This window comes from Sceloporus occidentalis, unplaced genomic scaffold (assembly GCF_023333645.1).
Source record: "Sceloporus occidentalis isolate IW3139 unplaced genomic scaffold, rSceOcc1.0.p SCAF_9, whole genome shotgun sequence".
In the NCBI taxonomy this organism is placed as follows: Eukaryota; Metazoa; Chordata; class Lepidosauria; order Squamata; family Phrynosomatidae; genus Sceloporus; species Sceloporus occidentalis.
Genome location: NW_028316989.1, coordinates 38,448,428 through 38,473,287, shown reverse-complemented (window position 1 = coordinate 38,473,287; position 24,860 = coordinate 38,448,428). Strand labels below are relative to the sequence as shown.

The following is a 24,860-nucleotide window of genomic DNA, read 5'->3' as shown; positions in this document are numbered from 1 at the left end:
TTAGAGAACCCGTCTGCTTCATGCAATAGGAATACATTAATAAACCACACTTAGAGGAACATGTCCTCTCCCTGAAGTAAGTCCTCAATCAAAAAACAAGGCTGGATCTGAAGTCAAACAGAGGGAAGCTGCTTTGTCCATTGCTCATCTCTCCACCTCCACTTATCCAGCATCAAGCTAAGCAGGCACAGCAAAGAACAATGACAAAGGATGCTGCTGCCAGAGTCTGCACCTCCCATTCCCACAGGCTCTTGCAGTAGCTACACAGCAAGCAAGTAAAAGCACCCACAGCTGCCAGCCATGCAGTCTCTAAATTGATGGAAGGAAAAACCGGAAGGGCTATTAAGAGTGACATTACACTCAGAAGTCAAGTTCTTCCCTCCAAGACAGTTTTTCCACCCCAAGGGTCTGAGTGCTCGAAAGGGTAGATCCCAGTAGAGCAGAAAAACACTGAATCCAGAGTGAAATTAGATACCAACACAGCCATATTTCCCAAACACATGTCTAGCGATCAATGAGAATGAGGATAGTAGGGTTGAGTCAGAAGGTGGGAAGATGCTTTTCTCTTTCTTACCACGTCTCCCAACTGCAGCACATCTGGATTTCTTCCCACCTCAGAAGTCCAACTGGAGAGAGCACACAGACTACGAACCATCCCCCTGCATTAGTTTTACAGCATAAGAACTGGGTGCAGGTCTTGTTCACTTCTCAGCAAATAATTCTATGTTCAATGGAGCCTGTTTTATCCAACATGTCATCACAGAGATGATATTTATAAGAAAGTAAGACAAGGCAACTGTACTTTCTGAGAAACACTTTTACACCACAGATGCCAACAAAATGGAACATTGGAGGACTTATCATGAAGGACCCTTTTAGCTAAGGAGAAAGAGCCATATGGAACATATCTGTCTGTCAGACCATACCTTTCAATTAGGTATACTACTGCCCATTTTCATTAACTATTAAAAAGGAGAACAAAGTCTCACCCTATACCTGACAGGTTCAGCTATAGAATTGGTTTCAGATCCTGGAATCCAAATTTTACATATTATGTGTTTATTGGTTATTACTTTTGTACATATATGTTGACTGTAAAAAGGAGAGCAATGTGCCTGTCTCTTTCCACATGAGTCATGCATGCTGCATCTCACTGTAAACACTAGAAAGTCCCAGCCTATAGGCAAGAAATAATTTAAAACTAGTTTTGTTAGGCAAAAAAAGAAATCAAATGGTGGACCTTCTCTTCTCCTATGGGTGACTGTGACCCTGAACATGTTATTGCACTTTAACTTTCCCTCACTACTGGCTAAGCTACCTAGGGTAGAAGACAGTTGCAATTCAGCAACATCTAGAAGGCCACTGATTTAACCATACAAACACATCAAGCTCTTTCAATCACAAGCAGTTCTGTGAACAGCTACCTAAATGCTTTTTGGCTCACAGTATCCACAAGAAGAGGGAGAGAGACCTGTAATATGCAAGGATATTACTCTCTCTACTTATACCCTGAAAACACAGAGATCTCAGTTATCAACTACAAATAGGCTTCTGTAGCATATTTGTAGACCTATGCATATCTTTTCCTTTTGCAAATAGCTATTGCCATAAAATCCATGATATGAAGGTGATGAACCTTGACAGCTCTTCAGAGAAAATGAACACTGAACAGTTTTTTAAAAAAAAACATAGGCAAGAGCTCAATCCTTACAGCAGCCATCTGGAGGGCAGAAGATTGGGGACAGCTAGCTTACATGAAAACAAGTGGTTGCATATCCTGGCAGACTGCTCACAGAAAAGCCCTACTCTGAGGTTAGTCTTCTTTCTTTCTTTCTTTCTTTCTTTCTCTTTCTTTCTTTCTTTCTTTTTGAAGATGTGTACACAAGTGTCTCCCCCTTCCCATACCCATACCAGTACCTTCATTTCAATTTCAAAAGCATGCAAAGTCAATGCCTAGCATGAATCTACAAGCTATCACAAAGCTAAAACTAGGCACTCAAAAAGCACATAAGCCTTTTTACTTCTGAGAGCCAGCTAGAAATTGATGGACAATTTGATTAGGTGCTACCAGGTGTACAGATATGACTGCCTGAAAGCCACTAGGCTTGCACATTTCCCTGACTACAGTCCTGAAAAGACCAGGTAAACACTACAATCATATTCACCATTCACATCTCTGCTCTTTCTTTCTCAAGATACCTGTACATTACTATACGTACATTGGTACAAACAGCTGGCACATGGTAAAGTAAGCTGGAGGGATGCATTGGCAGAAATAACGTATCAAACTATCCAGTGCACACAAGCTTCTAGATACTCAGCCTGCTTCTGAACCCTCTGGATGTGCCCCAGGCATCTGTCCACTAATGCTGTTTCTCCTTGAAAAGTTGGCTCCATCCCTTCCAAATATCTCAAAAGGATTAATAAACCATGCCAAAGAGCAGATAAAGATCCCCGCAGGCCCATGACAAACCACAGATGTAAAAAACAGGAGAAAGAGCATCTAGTAACAGATCAACCAAGCCAAAGTGAAAGAAACATTTATCTTATTTTCCTGCGTAAAGCAACAAGTGGGATCCGTGACCACACCTCCAATAATTCCAGTATGTTGTGCTGCTTTCTTCCAAAACCACTATGTTAGATTACAGACCAGGAACTCAGTTTGCTAGTCCTTTTGTTCCAAGAAATCAGCTCATAACCACCGCCCACCAAGACAGACAATATTGGAACAATTTAACACTCTTGGGAACCAAAGAATCAGCTTATTATTCAGTATTTGGGCATTTAAGTGAAAATAGAAAACAGTAATTATCTCTTTAAAAGCATGTGTCATCGAAGTATTATGATGAGTCGATGGTCAATCAAAGGTCTCTGAACAATTCAACAATTTCAAAAAGCCTTTCAATTAAACTTAATTCTATATAATTGTAAACTGACTGGAGAAACTAAGGGTACTTGAATTCAGAGGTCTGTAAAGAAGGGCCCAATTTGGAAACAGAAAAGACTTCTCCAAACTTCCTTCACAGCTTCATGCAGGCCTGGATATATTAATTTGTCATCTGGATTCACAGGCTCTGGGATAAGCTATTTGTAAATTTCTCAGTAGCATTCCTTCACTAACTCTTATATAGTGTAGTAATAGCCACCCAATCTTAGTGTTGGATGGGAACATTTCATTCTTGCTTCATATATTTTTAATTAGAATCCCTGATGTTGGCCACCATTGCTTTTCAAAATTTATAAAGCAACAGTTCAAGAACCTAAATACTATTACTAGTTCCAACTACAGCAGACATACTAAATCAATGAATGTATATAAGAGTTGATTCATCACATGACTTGATTCAATGAGTTTGTTCTAATTGAAACTAGCAATAGGACTTAGGACTGAATATTCTAACAAGCATAACTCATCTACATAGTAGAATCCTGCATTCTTGATTTAAAATATCATTAGTCTAGGATCTTGGACCAAGGTATAGTAATCTAGCATTTTCTGTAAGAAACCTAGCAATCAAAAGCCATGCAGAAAAGGGGTCAAGTGCCATGTTGAACCATAGCTTGGTTTCTGTAAATTCTGTCAAACCACAGAAAACAGTGAAAACACATAAGATTCTTTAGCTCTCAGCAGCCAAGGCTAAGCAAATCCCAGCCTTTCTAGAAGAGAGTATAACGAAGATACAAAGAGAAGACAGGAACAGAGCTGAAGATTAAAATATTTTCGAGAATATTGGTTCTCTTCTTTCCTGATGGGATCTGCATAATGACTGTGCAAGGTGTCAAGGAATCCACGTTGTAGTGTGAATTTTAAAGGTGATATCAAGGTACTAAATCCTAACCCCAAATAACTTCTACAGCACCCTTGGATAGTTCCTTTAAAGTTTAGGCTGAAAAACAGATTCACTATCCCAATGACAGAAGCCAGCAGCTGCCTCTGGTGACTCCTGGCTACTTCATACATAACCTTAAACAAGAATAATATGCTTTGGCATTTCAAAGCACCTAAGCTATTGGACATGTTCAGAAGGGGAACATGTCTCAAAATAAAGAGGCATTTCACTTCCCATTTGAAAAGAAATTATATCATTTTAAGCACTGATTTGCTATATATTATGTAATTTATACACATGAAACTACATGTGTTCCACATGGGATATATAGGTCTCCTAAAGCTCTTCAGCTTAGTAACGGAGATGAGCACAGTCTCTTATGGTCAGATACGACTTGACAACCTTGTCAATGGGGAATACTTTTACCTTTAACAGAAGATAACTATGGAAGAAAACTATCAGGTCAGAAACAGTTCCAATAGTTCATCCTTATACAGAGCAGAGAATAATCTTGCCCTAACTAGAAAGAGAGCTTGCTGGGATACAGGTGAATATTTGTATCCTAAGAGATATTAAAATGCAGAAAACATATATAGATAGAGGCTGGGGGGTGGGGGGGGACATTGTTATATCCTGTACTTGAGCAGTCTTGGCCAGTTAGTTGCCTGTAGGTCACAGGTGTAGTGTTTCCATGGGATTATCTATTCTGGTTTTCAAATTGTGATACCACCCAATACCTTCCAGATGTGATTTAGCAGCAGATGCATCCTGAAAACACGCCAATTCCACATATGATTGCCCCAAGCTAGTCCAAGTGAACTGCAATAATCTGCTTTAGCAGTCTGCTCCTGGCCAATAAACATACTATATAAACTATGGGACAACACATCTTCATTGCAACTGTGATGAATGGAATCACGTACTTTCCAGCAGCAGCAATCTACAACCACCAGCACGTGTCTTACCTTCTCCGATTTGACTTTTTTGAGCTGTCGACATTCACTGTCACCATCTTCCAGCTCTGATTTAACTCCCAAAGGATTGAGTGCAGATCCTGTGTCAATAGCTATACCTCCAAGCTGCTCAGCAGCAGTAGCAGAAGGCTCTGATCCTTGACCACCATCATATTGACCAACCCTGACAGCCAAAGCAAGAGGTTGGAGTACACTGGGCTCCTTTTCTGCTGGAGCACCCGCACCCTCACTCCTTTCCTTCTTACTCTTGGACGAACCCCCCTCCTTCTCCTTCTTTGCGTTGGCCACACTGCGAGAAGCTTTGGCCGATTTCTCAGAGCCCTTTGGGGCAATGGCAGCCACCAAGCCACCAGAGTTCATGCCATCCCCAGGGCGCCCCTGAGCCTCCTTCTTTCCACTGGTCCCTTCACTTGGAGTAAACAGAGAGGATCCTGGGGCAGTCTTGCTACTGTCCTTGCTACTCTTACTCCGTTTGGATTTGGATTTGCCTTCTTTGCCCTGTGGACCTGGCACTGGGGTCACAAACTTGATATTCTCTGGCAGTGTTGCCACAGCATTCGGTGCTGGTAGCCCCACTTCCTTGGAGCCTGACATTTCCAATTTCTGTTGGTCCTTCTCCAAATCTGCGTCCAGATCAATGATGAGATTCCCTACTCCAATGTCCCATTCATCCCCACTGTCATACGTTTCAACTGGGTTTGCATCCACTCCTTTCCCTCCGGAAGCTCCACTGCTCAAGGACATCTTAGAGTTAACGACCCTCCTCAAGGTTCAAGCCTCTTGTCTGCTCCCTCAGCCTTTGGGTATGAAGAGCAGCTTCAGCTAAGTTCTCAAGCCTCCAGTGATCAAGGTCCGCCCAGGCGTCAACATAACTGCTGAAAGGGAAGCAAAAATGGGTGTTACATTGTTGAACCAGCTCTAAGAAAAAGAACACATATACATATATGGGAAGGCATTCACGTGTATATCTAAGGATGCAAATCTGAGGATACATTTATTTTCTCTCTGCATTTTCACCATGCATCTGCATTTCACCGATATTAGAGAGTCCATATTGCCAAATATCAATGTCACTGAAAGCAAGACATAATCTAATTATTAAGCAAATTCTACTTATAGTCATTTAAATTCAACTCTTCTTCCCACACAGTTTTTTCATGTTCAAGTTAACGTTCAAAGAGAACTTAGGGCTCTACTATAAAAGAAAAACAAAACCTCCCGGTCACCAAAATAATTAATAACTTGTTATTCCACCATCATGTATTCTATTGCAGTACACTGTCATATCCTTTGAAAATTTTGTTAGTCCTTCAAAAGGAAGATTCATTCTCTCCTGCATTATTGCTGCAACCATTTTGTCCATCTGATACTGCTCCTTCAATCACACTCTCTTCTCTAAAAAGCCCATTCTCATATACTCAGTGTACCAATTTCAGTAGCTTCCCTGAATGAAGTTAGTTTCAGTCTCCCTTTTGTATCACCTGCTTCAACATGAATATGGGCCTTCATTTAAAAACAAACACTAAACAAACCTAGTAACTAGGTTTTATAGGATTATAGTTAAATATACAGCTATTTACTGCCTTAGTGGTTATTCTTTTTTTTTTTTGGGGGGGGGGGGGAGACCTAGCCTTTCAATTTTCATTTAAAATCAGAGGTTGAAAGATAAGTGCTTTTCACAGAACCACAAGAAACAAAAGAGGAGTCCCTGTTGAGATGCAAATGGACCTTAAATTTCCTGGACTTTGAGAAACTCCCTACTGCCACATGGCCAGAAGGAGGAGAATCCTGCCTGCAAAAGATATCCTCCTCTTCATAACATCTTTACTGAGGACTGAAACAACATGCAGGCATCTGACTAACATTTCCAATTGTTTTTTCCCCTCCTGTTTGGTTTGTAACATCTTGCCTGTTGAAGAAGCCCATGGAGCTTTGAAACCTTGCAACAAGTATATTGTGCATTTCGGTTGACCAATAAAGTTATCACTGATGGATTTTTGTTTGCATTTGTTAAATGGCCAACACAGCTACCCCTGAATGTTCCCTTATACTTTATTCATTTAGCCCAATGTCTCTACTATCAATGTCAGCTGTTCTCCAGAAACTTGGGCAGGTCTTTTCTCTTCTGCTACATAATCCTTTTAACTGGTGATACCAGGGACTAAATCTGAGACCTTCTGTTTGAAAGTGTCAGATTTGTTACTAAGTTCAGATTCCCTCCTCCCCATGCACTGTTGAGGTTAAGTATCTTGCTTTTGTACTATTACATATGTGAAGGTGTACAAGTAAAAGGTGTAGATGTTCCAAATAATGAAAAAACCTATCCTAGTTTACTCCTCTTCCAGAGCTACCAGACAGGCCCACACTGTAAACGACTGTCCACTCTTAAGAGGGAGGGAAATGAATCTGGAAGGAACAAAACATTTTTGTTCTGGTAGAACGCAAGTAAGACAGTCAGTTAAAAGTTAAGATGTAGGGATACATACATATGTGTTTCCTTTTTGAAGAATATATATTCCTACACCCTGTCTATGAATGCAGTGAAAACAGATAAAGCAGTAAAGTATTTTAATTTTTTAAGAGACCCTTGTTTTCATTTTTTTCATTACAACAAAATTTTGTGGTCACTTGTCCTGGATCTTTTATATCATACAGAAAAAAAGACTAGTGAACCATAAATAGAAAAATGAGTAAATATTGCTCCAGGAAACATATTACTGAAAAGTCATAGGAAGAAAAGAGAAGAGAACTGGGACACTTCACATTCAGTTGTACTTTAACAGAAAAGAATTAAGTAGCACCGGCAAAGCACTGTAGACAAGAAACAGAAGAATACATCCATTAAGTGCCCCCATCATGCTAGGCTACAGTTCCAAAATGACCAAAAAACAGTATCTTTTGAAGATTCCATGAAATGGGTATTTGCCTGGAGGCTACACAGCAGCAAGACAGTCACTCCATAAAACAGGTACTGTATAATAATATGGAGGTTATATTTACAATAGGTAATTCGCACCTCAAATGGTAATCTTCTTAAAAGCCAGAAAAATCGAGCAAAGGATAGTGTCAGGCTCTTCTGTGAAAGCTATGGCCGGCCCTCCATCTTGGCTTTTCCTTAAGTGTTACTGTTTTCTGCACCTCCATACTGAGTGCAAGAGACATCTGCATTGCTACATATGGGACCCACTTAAATCAGCACTGCTTTTAAACAGATGCTTTATTTTACCTTTCACAATCCCAAAAGGCAGGAGACTAGAAGAAAAATAGAGCATACCAGGAGACAATTACACTGTACATTGTCAAGATTTAAGTCATCTGACAGGCTGCAGAAGGCACACTATTCACATCCATTCCACACCAAATCTCTGATTCTGTACTGCTGACAATCTGATCCCTGGCAGGTTATTATAGAGGTTTTTAAGCCAAGGGTTGGCGCATAACCATGAAAATAAAACACCAACATTGACTTTGCATCTTAATGTTCAAGAAAGTTCAGCATCAAGAAAATTTTATGTGTAATAGGAGACACAGGAAAAGCTTTGAAAAGTTGTAGTGTCCCTCCTACAGCAATCTCACATAACATATAGCTCCCTGGAATGCTCTGGCTTCCTGACTGGTCAGATACTATTAACTGTGCTTTTATTCCACCAACAAAGTTTATGCACAAGTTCCTTCTTCTCAGTAGTCTAGGCTGGAAGAAGATAAGACCCATATAATGATCCATCTCATTTCTCTCTTTCTTTCACTAGAATAAGCGTATTCAGCCCTTCCTCCCTCATACACAGACAACAATTATACCTCAACAAAAGAAAGTTATTGATATAAGATATATCAGGTACATCTCTCTCTAGGCATGTGGCCTTTTAAAAAAAGTATTTCTTCAGGTGTAGTCATTTTTTATTAAAGGAAATATATGTTACTCTCTTTACAGTATTACAAATATTCCTGTAATGTAATTTCCACATAAAGTGTTGAATGTACTTGAATATTAACATTTAAACTACATGTATTAAATTGAGAACCTGTGTGGCATGGTGGTTTGAGTGTTGGATTATGACTCTGGAGTCCAAGATTCAAATCCCTGCTCAGCCATGGAAACCAACTGAGAAACCCTGAGCAAGGCACATTCTCTCAGTCTCAGAAGGCAAAAGCAAACTCACTCTGAACAAATCTTGCCAAGAAAACCCTGTTATAGGGTTGCCTTAGTGTCACCAGGAAGTCAGAAACCACTTGAAAGCACATAACAATATGTTATTAGATAACATCATTTTGAACACTGGAATTTTTTCTGGGAAACTTTCTGTTCTTTATTTTCCCTGGAAAACTGACAACACTAAAGACAAGACAGGATCTTTACAGTAAATACAGACATGATTTAAATATGCCAATATTTACCACACTGCTAGATAAAATGTGTATCCAAGTGTGCAGAGAGGAAAGGTTATAAACAAAACAAGGTATTTCATAGAACTGGAACATAAAACTAATGAAATATCTACATGGTAATTTTAAAATTAATCACCAAAACAACCAGTTCTGAGCAATGATAATTCAGCCTTAAATTCCTGGCACATTGCCCCTAAAGAGTAGCTCCATTAGAGAGAATGGGATAAGACACCAAAATCAGATTGGGAGGGTGGAATAATCCAAGTGCATGAGCCTCTCTATGCTTCCTTCATGTGATACAGAATTCACACATGAAGTGCACGTATTCCCTTGTCCAGCTGACAATCTTCCAACAAGCAATTCTATGAGACACCTTGAAACAGAAATACTTAGAGAAACAGCTTCTCACTTGGGAACACTGCACACATGCAGTGCCAGACATAAATAATTCATCTCCATTAAAGGCAGCTACCTCTATAAACCACATCTACACTGAGAAAAGGAGCCAGGTCATTAGAGACCAATGTGCAACATCGCTTTGAACTCGTAGCCCTTATCAAAATACTTCAAAGAAATCTCACCAAGCAACACCGCAGTACATTCTGCCAAAGGATCATTGTGCCTTGACAGACTGGCAAATCACAAAAGCCTGCATTGCTCTTGACCTTTTGCGGTGAAACAAGAGACACAGGGAAATCTAATTGGGAACGATCTGACACCCAAAGGTGAATTGATCCCACTAGCAGTTCAGCTGCAACACAAAGAGAACGTCTTCTATCCCTGTGTTCCAATCCACAGAGCTCTGAGATTAGCCTCTGGTTGCTTCCAGACATGACTGACTATAATTTTCAACCTGATTAACTTTCAGGAATGCCTGCATCGAAGAACAGCAGAAACCATGGAAAATCTCCAGCACCAGACAACTGCCGCTCTAGAGCACGGCAAAGCTAAATGGATTTAAGATGACCGCTCTGCCTTACTGGGAGCAGTCCAAGACAGCATATGTGCCCTCTGACTGCAGGCAGCCCCCAGGAAATTAGTCAGGAACAATCGTGGCAACAGAAGCAGAACAGGGCAAGTTTCAAGAAGCAGGGCATCCGTTAAATAAATATGGCAACCTCTTTCTGGAAAGAACTCAGAATCATTCCTGGTAGCTCCAGACCCAGCTCTAGTCACCCCATCTGGTTCCTTAAGTGCCCACATTTCCAGAGGCAAGAGTGGAAACGTGAGCAAGTGCTGTGTTCTGAAGCCGCTCCTCCCACCATCTCTTGCTGGCAGCCAGCCCACAGCTTCCCTCTATAGACTACTTCAACACAAGATTCTTTTTTATTTCCTTTTACGACGAAAGAAACGCAGGGGGATGCATCTTGCTTTGCAGAGGAAACTGCAGCACTCTTAGTTCTTCACACTACAGAACTGGTCTCCCTCCAGCTGCCTTGTTCAGGTTTGATTTTTTTTGTGTTTTGAAGCAACTCCCATGTCTTTTTGTAGCTTTTCTTTTTAAGATGTTGCACTCTCTCTCTCTCCTTTGCTCTCTCTCCAATGATGAAAACAATGTTGAATGAAAGCCAGCTGGCAGCCAGAAGACTAGACGGAAAATGTGCACAAAGGAGCTTCCTAAGGCACTGTTTTCAGTTCAGGGAACTGTCTGGTGGCAGGGAAGAAAGGACTCTTTACTTCTCTCTTTCCAGATCATATCACAAAACAAAAATGTGCTATTAGGACCCCCACCCAAGCATCTTGTTTACAATACTTGTACACAGCCAGTGTGTAAAAATGTTACAACATAAAGCACAAGCAAGGGTGAATGAAGTAAAGGACTCAGCGAACAAAATCAGAATTGTCCATCAATTTAACAGAAAGACTTCAGTGTCATTTTCCATTACCAATATTCTGATAAAGAGACTTTGAGCCATATCTCCCAGCTAAAATGTAAATTGCTTCTTGGGCAGCCATATACACATAGCTGAAATAAACCAGAGCTATCTGTCTCCCATGCATTATGGAGGTGCATCTTACAAAGACTACTAGGGTTAGCATGTTCAGCTGCTACATCTTTTACAGGAGGATCCAAAATACTTTGTAGAAGTATTTTGGCATAAATGGCTATTTCCCATAATTACCATATGTGACTTTTTAGGAGAAAGCTGGGCCAAAGATAACAAAATGAAATTCAACACAGAGAAATGTAAGGTACTGTACTTAGGGTGGAAAAATGAAATGCACAGATATAGGATGGGTGACACCTGGCTGAATTAAACTACGTGTGAAAGGGATCTGGGAGTCCAAGTAGACCACAAGTTGAACATGAGTCAATAGTGCGATGCGGCAGATAAAAAAGCCAATGCAATTTTAGGCTGCATCAATAAAAGTATAGTGTCTAGATCAAGTGAAGTAATAGTGCCACTCTATTCTGCTTTGGTCAGGCCTCACCTGGAATACTGTGTCCAGTTCTGGGCACCACAATTAAAAAAGGACGTTGAAAAACTGGAGTGTGTCCAAAGGAGGGCGACTAAAATGGTGCAGGGTCTGGAAACCATGCCCTATGAGGAAAGACTCAGGGAGCTGGGGATGTTTAGTCTGGAGAAGAGAAGGTTAAGAGGTGATATGATAGCCCTGTTTAAAGATTTGAAGGGATGTCATATTGAGGAGGGAGCAAGCTTGTTTTCTGCTGCTCCAGAGACTAGGACCTGGATCAATGGATGCAAGCTACAAGAAAAGAGATTCCAGCTCAACATTAGGAGGAACTTCCTGACAGTAAGGGCTATTCAACAGTGGAACAAACTCTCTTGGAGAATGGTGGAATCTCTCTGCTTGGAAGTCTTTAAATAGAGGCTGGATGGCCATCTGTCAGGGATGCTTTGATAGGGACATTGGATCTAACCTGTGATATGTCCGTTTCCAGTAGATAACAGCCCTACATCCTGGCACACCCTCAGGGGTGCTGGCTTAGGGATGGTTCATAGCCACATAGTGCTTCCCTATGGGGAGTAAGCTAGATTACTCACTGTCTGTCTTGGTTGCCGTCCAATTCTCTATAGTTTGATATCCAAATAAATTGTTTATGTTTTTCTGGAGCATTCGGCTGTTTTACGACTGGCCTTCTAGGGTTAGCTCCACCCACGTGGGGTCACCTGAAGGTCTCTCTCTTTACTTCCTGCCTATTGGAGTGAGTGGGAGGAGCATCCTTGGAAGTCTTTAAACAGAGGCTGGATGGTCATCTGTCAGGGATGCTTTGATTGAGAGTTCCTGCATGGCAGAATGTGGTTGGACTGGATGGCCCTTGTGGTCTCTTCCAACTCTATGATTCTATGGGTTTTTTTCCTATGACTGCAAGCTGAATGGACCACTACAGTAACTTATAGACTCCTTTTACATATGAAGGGCTTGGATGAAACATTAATAATAACAACAACAACAACTCATTTCTTTTTAGGGGAATCAAGGCAGGTTACAACAGTGTATTACATATCAAATCTAGTTAAAATTAATTCCCTACCCAATCGCCCATCCCCGATTATAAAACTAAATTAAATTATTTACAATATAAAAACATTGGGAGGAAATATAAGGAGGACTCTATAACGGGGGGAATAAGCTGCATCGTGCTCGGGGAGGGGAGGCTAGTTTGGAAAGGCCTGTCAGAAGAGATCCATCTTAATGGTCTTTTTAAAGGCTGCCAGGGTGGTAACGTGGCGGATCTCCTCCGGCAGGTCATTCCATAGCCTTGGAGCAACAGTAGAGAAGGCCCACATTATGTTTCAGGATTACTCTGTACATTGCAGGTGTTTAACAGAATTTGTGACTGAACTTTCATTTTACTAATGAACATTTGATCTAATGATTATACTGGTGATGCCCCTTTTGAAAAACTAATTTGTGCAGGTGCACCTTTGACTAGTAAAACTTAGGCTGAGATATATGTGCACATGTCTGTTTGTCAAATCAGCCTATTTTTCCACCCTTTCCCTATTCCTTTGATTTACGCATAGTTAAAATCAGTGAAATTCAAAGTGCCCCAAGGTTTGTGACTATCAAGGGTAGATAAAAAATGGCCCAAGAAGTCATCGAGTAAATAAAATGTTCATATGGTGAATGGGTTACCAAATGAAATCAGAAAGCCAGAGCAAATCCTGATTCCTCAGCATCTCAGACTAATATATCAAATGACTAAGCACAACTGGAACACAGTTTTGCTCTGTTCAGAAAATCTCTTTGCCATACAACAAAGGAATAGGGCAGATACTACAGAAGAATAGTCATAAACTCTAAAGGCTCATTTCACTTGGGCTACAAAACTAGTTGGTATTAAGGCTGAAACTTTTAACAAATCTCACCAGCGAAAAATTGATAGAGCTATTAGTTTCTGGGCTCAAGTCTTCAAGTAGGTTCCCATAATAATGTTTAGTTGCAGCAAAACAAAAGGGAAGATCTAAAAATCAAAAGAAGCCTACTGGTGAGGCTCTTTGTAATTTATAATAAAAGCCTGATGAGATTATGAAAACTCCTGAGTTCCCCTGCCACCCACCCATCCCCAAAAAGATACTATAATTAAAATATTCAGGACATCCAGTACAACTAAAGGATCTTCCTCCATGCTACAAATAAATGTACACATATCAGCATGATAAAGAAGCAGAATGGGGAAAGGCACACTGCCCAAATGTACTGGTGTCCATAGCTAGAAAAATACTTCAAATTCCTGAAGCAGAGTTCTAATATATGCAACAGCTTTACCTAAGACTGTATTCCCTTTTAACTTCTTTGGACACACTGAACAGACCTTGATTTCATACCTTTCATATGGTAGATATCACTACTAGTCCACACTGGTTCAAGTCTGGTAGCCATTCTTTTTGACAAGAGATAAAATGCAGTATTTTCTTGACAATGCCTTGCATAGTAAGATCTACAAAATTATACTGTATCAGCCTGTTGTTAGTCTGTGGTACCTGTGTTAGCATGTTGTTGCAAAATGAGTCTTGCACCATAAGACCTAGCATAAACCTTGTTGAACTATATAGTCCATAATGCATCTGAATCTGATGAAATGGGCTACGGTCCATGAAAATGTATGCTATTCTATGTATATTAATATTTAAGATGCTTTAAGACACTGCTGTTTAGGTTCTAACACGGGAAGACCTTTCCTGTTTCTGATCCTGCCTTAACTGGTCTTTACTAGAAATAGTACCCAATCCAGAAGAAGGCAACAGCTAACACGCAAGATGCCAGCTTATGCTGTCTATGTGACATCCATTGATCGTTGAGGTAACTATCATCTCTGATAAGGAAAAATGCCTCTTTCAAAGTATTCTTCCATGTAATACCTCTCCTTTAACTCTTTCAAATACAAATAGTCAGTCAGTACTTGTGCTATACAGTGAAGAACAACACCCACCCAATCCCTGCTCACCTGTAGTACTGTACAAGATACCTAACCCATTTGCTGATGAAACTGATCCAATCTGTCATGAAGGTAAATCTATGAAGTTATCATGTTCCTCCTCCATAAGGAGTTCACTGTTCCTTCAAAACTACCTCCAGCTTTTGGGAAAAACAAAACTGGCTCCAAGATTATTTCAGTTCCCACTACTGAAGTAACACAAGTGAAGGGAAGGAGGAAAAGCAGTACTGGGATTTTGGAACAATCTGAGCCAACTGTAATTTTAATATTCTGGGTGGTTAATTCTTTCAATTGTAAGATTTAAAGGTAAATGTCCGTTCTACACTAACAAGCATCCTGGGGAAAGCAATTATTACATGAGATTTATTTTTTTTAAAGCAATACTAGCTCCAAAAATTCTTAGCAAAGGCAGGCATAATAACAGAATAAATTAAATAAGCCACAGCCAAGGGCTATACTTTCAGCTTCCAAGAGGCAAACAACACAGGTCCAATTCAGTAGAGGCAGCTGCAGAACAAGAGCCCAAGATTGCCCAGGGAGTGACCTCTGCACAGGCTCCTCAAACAAATCACTGGAGCCTTTTGCTTCACAGCTTGTCCCTCCTTCCTGGAACCCTTGTATTTGGGCAGCAGCCAGGCTGGACTGAACATTTCCCCAAGGAGATCATAAATGGGCCACTCTGCTGACAGCATCAAGGCTTCCAGAGAGAGAGAGAGAGAGAATGAATACAAATTCTAAACATGAATGAGATGTTGCCTTATTGGATAATAGCCTTAATTCTATTTGTTTAATATTCTATTATGTAAGGCATGCTGGACATTATAGGTAGTATACAGTATCTACCCTTCATGCTTTTTCCTACCATCATGTATGCAAGTTTGGAAACAGAAAGGCTTTTGTTTTTTTCTGAATGGACACAAGAAAATCACAGAATTAAGTAAAACCAAACACTGTTAAAAGATTATCTACACATGAACTCTGAATTACAACAGTATTTAGAATGGGAAAAAGTTCATTCAGAATGGAACAACATTTTTTTCTCTGAGCAGATATGATTTCAGTATAAATATAGACTATACTATTTGAATCTATAGTTGGAATTCAGACCTCAGATAGCTAGTCATCATCACAAGCAAACTCCACAAACTCCCAATGCTTTTAAAGATTAAATATACAGTTCATAGCATATGCAGTTAGGATCAAAACTGGAGACACCCACAAGAATCAGTTTAATTGAAACTTCAACTATCAATTGGAAAATAATTATAGTTAATACAATCTAAGTGGCAGATGTAAAGTCCTATGTCTTCCATGTGAAAATCATCAACATTTGTTACACTATACTGACTCTCTTTAGTTCTTCCATATTACTTGTTACTTCTTCTTGTTGTTGTGTAACCTTCAAATTGTTTTCCAACTTGTGGCAGCCCTAAGGTTAACCAATCATGTTGGGGTTTTTTTGCAATTTTTCTTCAGAGGAGGCATGCCTTCCTCTGAGATTGTGAGTGTAACTTGGCCAAGGCTACCCTGTGGGTTTCCATGGTTGAGTGGGCATTCAAACCCTGGTCTCCAGAGTTGTAGACCAACACCCAAACCACTACGCCACACTGGCATTTGTTACTCATACTAAGTGTTAAGTACTTTCTCCTCTAGGTTTAAACAGAATATAAAATGAAACCTTTGGCTCTCCGGATGTTTTAGTCTACAATCCTCGAGATTCCTTATCACTGGCCAGGCTGATGCTTCTGGAAACTGAAGTCCAAACTATCTGAAGGGCCAGAGGTTCCTCATCCCTGGCCTTGAGGCAGGGTTGTACAAACAGCATCACTTACTGTTGTCATCCTACAGCTGCTATTCCATTTTATTCCTAGAAGCTTTTTTTCCAACAAAAGTCTTGTGAATTCTACAAAAGGTCAGTATTTTTAAAATAACATGTTGTAAAAACTCATCATGTTGGATGTTGAACAAGTCTGCGTGACTGTTTACTGTGCAGTTTCTTCTGAAAGTGAAATTAAGCTTTCCTAATGCAGTAACACATAGCCAGCCAGTCCAAATATCCTATCTGCATACAAAACTATGTAAGAAAAGTCTGGGACAAGACAGTAAGATAGCATAAATTACTATAAAAATATAGCAAGTCCCCCTTTTGTGGTATAACTCTGTTGCATATTAACCAGTATCAATCAAATCCAGTCCTTCCAAAGGAGAAAAGAGATGTTTAAAATGCACAAAATAAGCCCAGGTTATGCAGACATCTGGGGTAAATCTCTGAACAGGTATTTCATGCTTTCAGCTGCAGTTTACCAGCTTTTAAGTGTCACATAGCCTTTCCCCTATTTCAGAAGTGAATGTATATATATATATGTGTGTTTAACTGACACTGGAAGAGAGAGAGGTCACAGCTAACAACTATCATAGGCTACAAACACACACTCACACATAAAAAAACAGAACACAAACATAAAGCGAACTAGTTTTTTTATTGACTGGTCATTAGATAATAACTTGCCAAACCTTCTAGGATCTCCTTCCCGCCTTTCAACTCCTCTCCTCTCCTTTGAGAGTTTCAGAGGAAAAGTCTTGGAAAGCAAGCAATGCTGTCCAGAACAAATATTGCCTTGAAAACCAATAACACTTCCTACTACAAACCAACACTGACTGCCAGGATGTATTATTTCTCCTGTAAGAAGGGTCTCTCACAGAGAAAAGTTGGGAATGTAAAGACATTTTTTGAAGTGCTGTGGAAACCCAGAACTAAGCATTCAGTTGTATCCTCTGTCCACAGAACTGAACTGCTGCAGAGCCAAGCATCCACTAGCAAAGCAGGTGTTTTTTAAAAGTTCTATTCCAAACAGGTTAAAATGTCTCTCCTTGTAACCTTAACAGCATCTAGAAACCAAACTAGTCTACAACCATTAAGTCCAAATGCCACTGAAAGCTGTTTGTTGTGATGGTGACTGAAATCCCCAACTGACAGTAGTGTAGAAGTCCCAATCTCCACAACTGCTGGTAATATGTATTCCTCCCTTCAAAAAAAAAAACCCTAAAGGCATATTTCATGTTGAAGCACTTTGTTCAGACAACAGTAACTGCATATTGAAACCTGCACTTGAAAGGCACTACCAGAAAATTATATGGCCTCTATTATGCAGTTTCCACCAAGTCAACTTCTGAGCAGGGGTAATCCTAAACAACAGAAATGCATTAGTAGATCTTGTCAAACAGCTGCTGGTTTTTTATTATTATTTTTAAGCCAATCACTCAATGCACATTATAGGAAAGACGGAAGTACAAGAAAAGAGCCTGCCTTTAGGCCCTTTTGTGGAAATAAACTCGAGTTCAAGGACTGGAAAATAGCTGTCTAGATCCTTCAGAGTATCCCCTAAGATATGCTAAATCTATCTCAGAAGTGGAAATGCTGGAAGGGAGCAGCATAACAAAGGGGGCACATCTTAATGTACACCAAGGGCTTCAAACAAAAGCAGCTTCAACAGTAGGAAGAGCCTCCTACCCACTTCCCCACTGAAGACTGCTCTTTAAGCAACCTACTATTGTTTCTCAATATATAACAGCAATTGAACACAGTTAAACTATCACCTGCCTCCACAAGGATCACAGGAGGCCCCTTGCCTGTTCAATGAATGGCATATGATCAGCTTGAAGCTGTTTATAAAGCCAAGCAGACACCTTACACAAAATGCTGTTTTCATAACTTTTCAGCAGCAGCTTACCTAGAATAATAAGCACACTGTGCTTACAAATACCCGTGTAGCACAGAAATAGAAGGCTTGCTATAATGCTGCTACTCCAAATGCAAAAAAAGAGTTGTCAAATAATGTTTTGTGTGATTATGCTAGGTATTATTATTCTAGATGCTGTACTAAGACCCAGCCCCCATCACTAATTATATACAGGTTTAAGCCTGCCTGGCAACACACACAAAGTAAAGAGTGACAAGAAAACATTTTAGCATGGCTTCTAGGTGAATGTTTGCTCAGCAATACACTGCAATACAATCCCAAAACCTGAGCAAGACAAATACAGTTCAGCTCTCCACCCCAAAAGACTCCACGAGGCCTTCTAATGCCGTCTAAACCTGTCCTCACAGCAAGGTCGCCAGGTTGAACCCACTTTTTGAGGTCAGAAAGAAGGTGATAAGGAAGAGAGATGTCTTTGCTCACCCTTCACCATGTTAGTCATCCTCCTCTGGACACACTCCAGTTTATCAACATCCTTTTTGAATTGTGGTGCCCAGAACTGGACACAGTATTCCAGGTGGGGCCTGACCAGAGCAGAATAGAGTGGCACTATTACTTCCCTTGATCTAGACACTAGACTTCTATTGATGCAGCCTAAAATTGCATTGGCCTTTTTAGCTGCCTCATCACACTGTTGACTCATATCCAACTTGTGGTCTACTTGGCCTCCTAGATCCCTTTCAGGTGTAGTCTCCTTAAACCAGGTGTCCCCCATCCTATATCTATGCATTTCGTTTTTCTGCCCTAGGTGCAATACCTTACATTTTTCTGTGTTGAATATCATTTTGTTAGCTTTGGCCCAGCTTTCTGGTCTATTCAGGTCATTTTGAATTTTGATCCTGTCCTCTGGGGTTCTCCCAGTTTGGCGTCATCTGCAAATTTGATAAGTATGCCCCCAATTCTGTCATCAAAGTCATTGATAAGATGTTGAATAGCACTGGCCCAGGACAGAGCCCTGTGGGACCCCACTGGTCACTTCCCTCCAGGATGAAAAGGAGTAATTGTTGAGCACCCTTTGGGTTTGGCCGGACAGCCAATTACAAATCCATGTAAGAGTTACCTTGTCCAGCCCACATTTTACCAACTTGTTTGCAAGAATGTAATTGGAAACCTTGTCAAAGGCCTTAATAAAATCAAGATATACACAGTATTCCCTTCATCTAGCAAGCTGGTAATTTTATTAAAAAAAGAGGTTAGATTTGTCTGGCGTGACTCGTTTCTCTGAAACCCGTGTTGACTTTTTGTGATTGTGGCATTGCTTTCTAGATGTTCACAGACTCTCTGTTTAATGATCTGTTCTAGAATCTTTCCTGGTACTGATGTCAGACTAACTGGACGATAATTGTTGGGATCCTCTTTTTTCCCCTTTTTGAAGATGGGGACAACGTTTGCCCTCCTCCAGTCGCTGGGACTTCTCCTGTTCTCCAGGAGTTTGCAAATATTATTGCCAATGGCTCTGACATTACATTTGCCAGTTCTTTTAATACTCTTGGATGTAGCTCATCAGGTCCTGGAGACTTATATTTATTTAGATTAACCAGGTATTTCTGTACTATCTCTTTACTTATTCTGTGCTGTTCTGTCCTCTGCTCCATTATCCTCAGGTTGAGCACTTTCCACTGAACAAAAGGTGAGCTCAAAACCATGGCACCTATTTAACAATCTACACCAAAAACGCCCTCTCTCGTGTCCCTACCATCTGTGCTTACAATGGTGGTGGGACTGAGAAATGGACCTCTCCTGATGATCTCAGAGCCCAGGCCAGCTCACAGAGGAAGATACAGACTCCTAAACACCCTTGACCTAAATGCCAGTTGATATCCCTATTTGAACGAATACAAACAAAATAATTTAGAAAAGAAATTGTGACTTACTATATCTCATCTGTATGCCAAATATAAAACCATGGCAGTTTAGGATTTAATAATCAACACTTGCTTGCTCCATACCACATTGTTCCGAACGACATGCACATATTACAACTATTAATACTTTCTAACAGAAGATGCTTTAAAATACTCAAAATAATATCAAACCAAATTAACATATAAAACCCTAAAATTTAGGATCCTTTCAAACATGAAAAATATCTAAATGAGGAAAATCAGAGCAAAAATAGCAAAGAAAAATATTGAAAAACTAGTTGAATAATTACACAGTCCTCTTTATATTTATTAGGAAATGGAAAACTGCCAGAGAATCAGTGGGACTATTAAACATCAAGGCCTGTGATTTTTCATCTCTCACAATGGGGATCTTGCAAGAAAAAAAGCTAGAGCAGTCTTTACATCTGTCTTGAAACAAAGGATCTTAGAGATTCATCTCAACTGGCAAGTTTGAAAATATGCCACACGGTCACATGGACTATGTAGAACTCTGAGTTGATGAACTCAAACATACTATTGAAACTAACAAGCAACCCTCGACATCTGCTCTAAACCACAAGATTAGAAGATATAAATTAACACTATCTTGGAATTAGAATGCTAGTGAGCCTGACTGAAACTCCAGGCAAATGGTATGGGAGGGAATAGACTATTCAGGGCCTCATTCCCACTACCTTTTAAATCGGATCCTGAATCAGTTTGAACCAATTCAAACGACCCTGGTTCCCACTTAATCCGAATTGCTGAAGCAATTCTGAGAGGAGGGCCATGTGCCAGACCTATTTAACCCGTGTCTTCTTGACGTTAATTTTTTCCACTTCTTTTTTGACAAATCAAATCTGCGCAAGTGAGAACCACATGCAGATCGGAATCGATTCAGATTTCCCTTTCGGCCAGCTGGAACCGAATCATTTTGAATCTATTCATTTGTGAATGGGAACCACAAGTGGATTATTTTTTTGGGGGGGGGAGTGCTATTGGGGCAAATGATGTGGGAGAAAATGTGATCGGGATAAATGTAGTGGGAACCATGCTCCACTGTCGAATTGATCCATCATTTCGGGTCGCACACTGATTTATTTGTAAGTGGGAATGGGGCCAAGGACAAAGTAGTTAAACACATGAATGCAAACTACAGAAGAAGTGTATCTCACAAACCTTAAAGGATGCTTTTTAAATGTTAGTAAGGATAACTTCAGTCCAAAACACACTGCAGAAATAATACAGTTTGAGACTGCCTTAACTGCTCTGGCTCAATGCTAGGGAATTCTGGGAACTGTAGGTTTAGGAGACATTTAGCCTTATCTGTCAGAGAGCTCTGTTGAAAACAAACTACAATTCTCAGGTTTACCTAGCACTGAGCCCGGGCAATTAAAGCGGTTTCAAACTGGATTATTTCTGCAGTGTATTCTGGGCCTTCACTGGTACACTGGTTAAAAAGGATTCTGTAGGATTTGCACTGAGATTTCTTCATAAACCAAACACTTGGCATCCAACAGAGATCAATGAGTGACTGAAGGCTCTAACAGCATTACAATACTGAGTAGAGCAGCATATGAAGTTCATAGTGCCATTCTTTAGCTGTTCATTTATCTAAAATAACTTGGGGTTTATTCAGGAATAAGTGTTTAAGACCTCAGGGGCACAAACTGGTCCTAGAGAATCAATGCGGTTATTCAGATGTTTATTACTGTCACAACTACAGAAAACACACCATTCACTATCAACTACTTCATAAATTTGACTTGAGAACAAGTGAATTTGCTGATTGTTCTTTCATAATGTGTTGAGGTACAGCTACACCTAAAGATTAAAAATCGCTTGCTAAGAGACAAGATAAATACAGTTGCCTTCCACATTTGTGGCTTTGACTTGTGCAGATTTGATTGTTTGTCATTTTAATTAATATGTTCTTTCTAGGAATCTAGGTCCTCCAGCACATCTTTGCCAGAAGTTGACCACAGAGTAGTCCTGGACAACCTACAAGTTCCTAGAGAAAACACTTCTCTAGGCGTTTATAGCATGATTCTATGATCAACTTCTAGCAGATGTTGACCACAAAGTTGCACTGGAGGACCTGGAGATTCCTAGAATAGTGGGGTTTTTATTTGTGGTTTTCCCACATTCATGCAGGTCCTTCACCCCTAACCCCAGCGAATGTGGAGGGGCCACTGTACAAACTTAGAAGATTTGATGTAACCTACCCTGAGTCCATGAAACAGAACAAAGCAAAACTCAAATAATCCTTTCACTACAATGGCTATTACATATAAAACCCAGACTTTGACTGAATGTATTTATACAGCAGTCACATAACTATCACAAACACTGAAAAACGCAAGCACCTGGTAGTGACCAGATTGACCATCAACCAGCATAGTGTGCAGAGGATGTCTCAGCCTGCCTATACATTTCTTTCTGTAGCAGCCATCAACTGTTAAACTGCCTTCCCTTCTTCCCATCAAGGGCACCACTGAGGAGCTATCATTTCCCACTCTAGAGGCAGGAATAATTCACAGGCAGGAGAAGCACAGCCCACATGATGTGAAGCCGCAAAGACACCTAGGAACACTGCAGGGAAAAGACAGCTTTTAATATTAGGTTCTCAATATACCCTCATTTCAAACAAGACTGACATATAGTGTTACAGAGCAAGGTGACATGTTCAGAATACCATCCTTGATTCTGGGGAGTTCAGAGAGATACTGAAAAGAACAGCATAGCTTTACTGCAGAGCTAGTCTCTAGTAACTTAAGTCATTTCTCCCAGGCAAGATGTTTTACAAGGCTTGCACTCACACTCTCAATGGGCTACAAGTATCCAGGCTTTTCTCTCAGGCTAAATAATGTATTTTTTGATGCCTACACATAAACAGAGAATAGACGCAACCTTGGTTCCTCAATAACAGATGTTCAAAAGGAAATATATAGAGTTATCATACCCAACACACTTGGGCAGATGTATACTACCTATGTGTTTTGACTACCTGAGCAGACTTTGGACTGGTTTATCGCTACCTGATACCATCAAATGATGCCCTGTTTAAGTACACACAGTGACAGATGAAACAACATAGAGATAATCTTTGGATTACATCAGACCACCTTAGAATGCCTGCCAATATGTTAAAGCCTAGGATCATCAGTTACCAGTTCACACACAACAAAACCATAGAATCATAGAGTTGGAAGAGACCGCAAGGGCCATCCAACCCCTTTCTGCCATGCAGGAACTCTCACTCAAAGCATCCCCATTGACAGATGGCCATCCAGCCTCTGCTTAAAGACCTCTAATGAAGGAGACTCCACTGCACTCCAAGGAAGGAGTGTGTTCCACTCTCCAACAGCCCTTACTGTCAGGAGGTTCCTCCTGATGTTGAGCTGGAATCTCTTTTCCTGGAGCTTGCATCCACTGTTCTCTGGAGCAGCAGAAAACAAGCTTGCTCCCTCCTCAATATGACATCCCTTTAAACATTCAAGCAGGGCTATCATACCACCCTCTTAACCTTCACAGGTTAAACATCCTCAGCTCCCTTAGTCATTCCTCATAGGGCATGGTTTCCAGGCCCTTCACCATTTTAATTGCCCTCCTTTGGACACATGGCTCCAGTTTCTCAACATCCTTTTTTAATTGTGGTGCCCAGAACTGGACACAGTATTCCAGGTGGGTTATGACCAAAGCAGAATAGAGTGGCACTATTACTTCTCTTGATCTAGACACTATACTTTTATTGATGCAGCCTAAAATGGCATTGGCTTTTTAAACTGCCGCATCACACTGTTGACTCATGTTCAACTTCTGGTCTACTTGGACTCCCAGATCCCTTTCATATGTAGTTTCATTCAGCCATGTGTCCCCCATAATCCTATATCTGTGCATTTCATTTTTCTGCCCTCAGTGCAGTATCTTACATTTCTCCCTGTTGAAGTTCATTTTGTTAGCTTTGGCCCAGCTTTCTCCTATAAAGTGAATGGGACCAAGTTGTGGTTGGCATGCACCTGGCCACTTACAACAAAAGGTGCTCTTTTCATAGTGAGCCTATAAAACTCGAGAATCCTTTATCCAAAAATACAAAACGGACCAAACTCAGAAACTTATTGAGTGTCGACATGACACCACAAGTCCACTGTACACAATGTGCAAAAACTTTGTTTTGTGCCAGAATTATTTTAAAACATTGTATAAAATGACCTTCAGGCCACGTGTACAAAGTGTACATGAAAGGTAAACAAATGTTGTGTTTCAACTTTGGTCCCATTCCCAAGACCTCTCATGACATGTATGCAAATATTCCAAGACCCCAAACACTTCTGGTCCTAAGCATTTCGGGAATGGCAGACTCAACTTGAAACAACAAAAGCTCCAAGAAGCCCTCCCTGGTTGCAAAACAGTTAATTGGGACGCTGGGCAGAGAAACAAAGGATGGCACAACCCAATGTGAATGACTTGATCTTTGACACTTCTAAAGGAGGAGAAGAGATCGCTCTGGTTTGCAAACTGCTCCAAAGTGACAAGGAATAATCATAGCACCAAGTGTATGCAACCTTCATAAACTCACACGCTTTCTGGGAAAGGTCTGGTGGCCTCCAGTGACATCCCAAGGGTGACCCTGGCCATGC

At 40.4% G+C, this 24,860-nt stretch overlaps 1 protein-coding gene across 4 annotated transcripts in view; it reads right to left on the bottom strand.

Moving 5' to 3' along the window:
* LOC149307310 (zinc finger protein 609-like) overlaps positions 1–24,860 on the bottom strand; it is an 87,992-nt gene that overhangs the window by 61,655 nt on the left and 1,477 nt on the right. For 3 of the 4 annotated variants that reach the window (XM_089538867.1, XM_089538869.1, XM_089538870.1), the window contains exon 2: positions 4,796–5,679. In XM_089538867.1, coding sequence (XP_089394993.1) covers positions 4,796–5,548 — 753 coding nt within the window. In that variant the 5' untranslated portion in view covers positions 5,549–5,679. The remainder of the gene's footprint in view (positions 1–4,795; positions 5,680–24,860) is intronic. The other variant, XM_089538868.1, reaches the window with a different exon arrangement.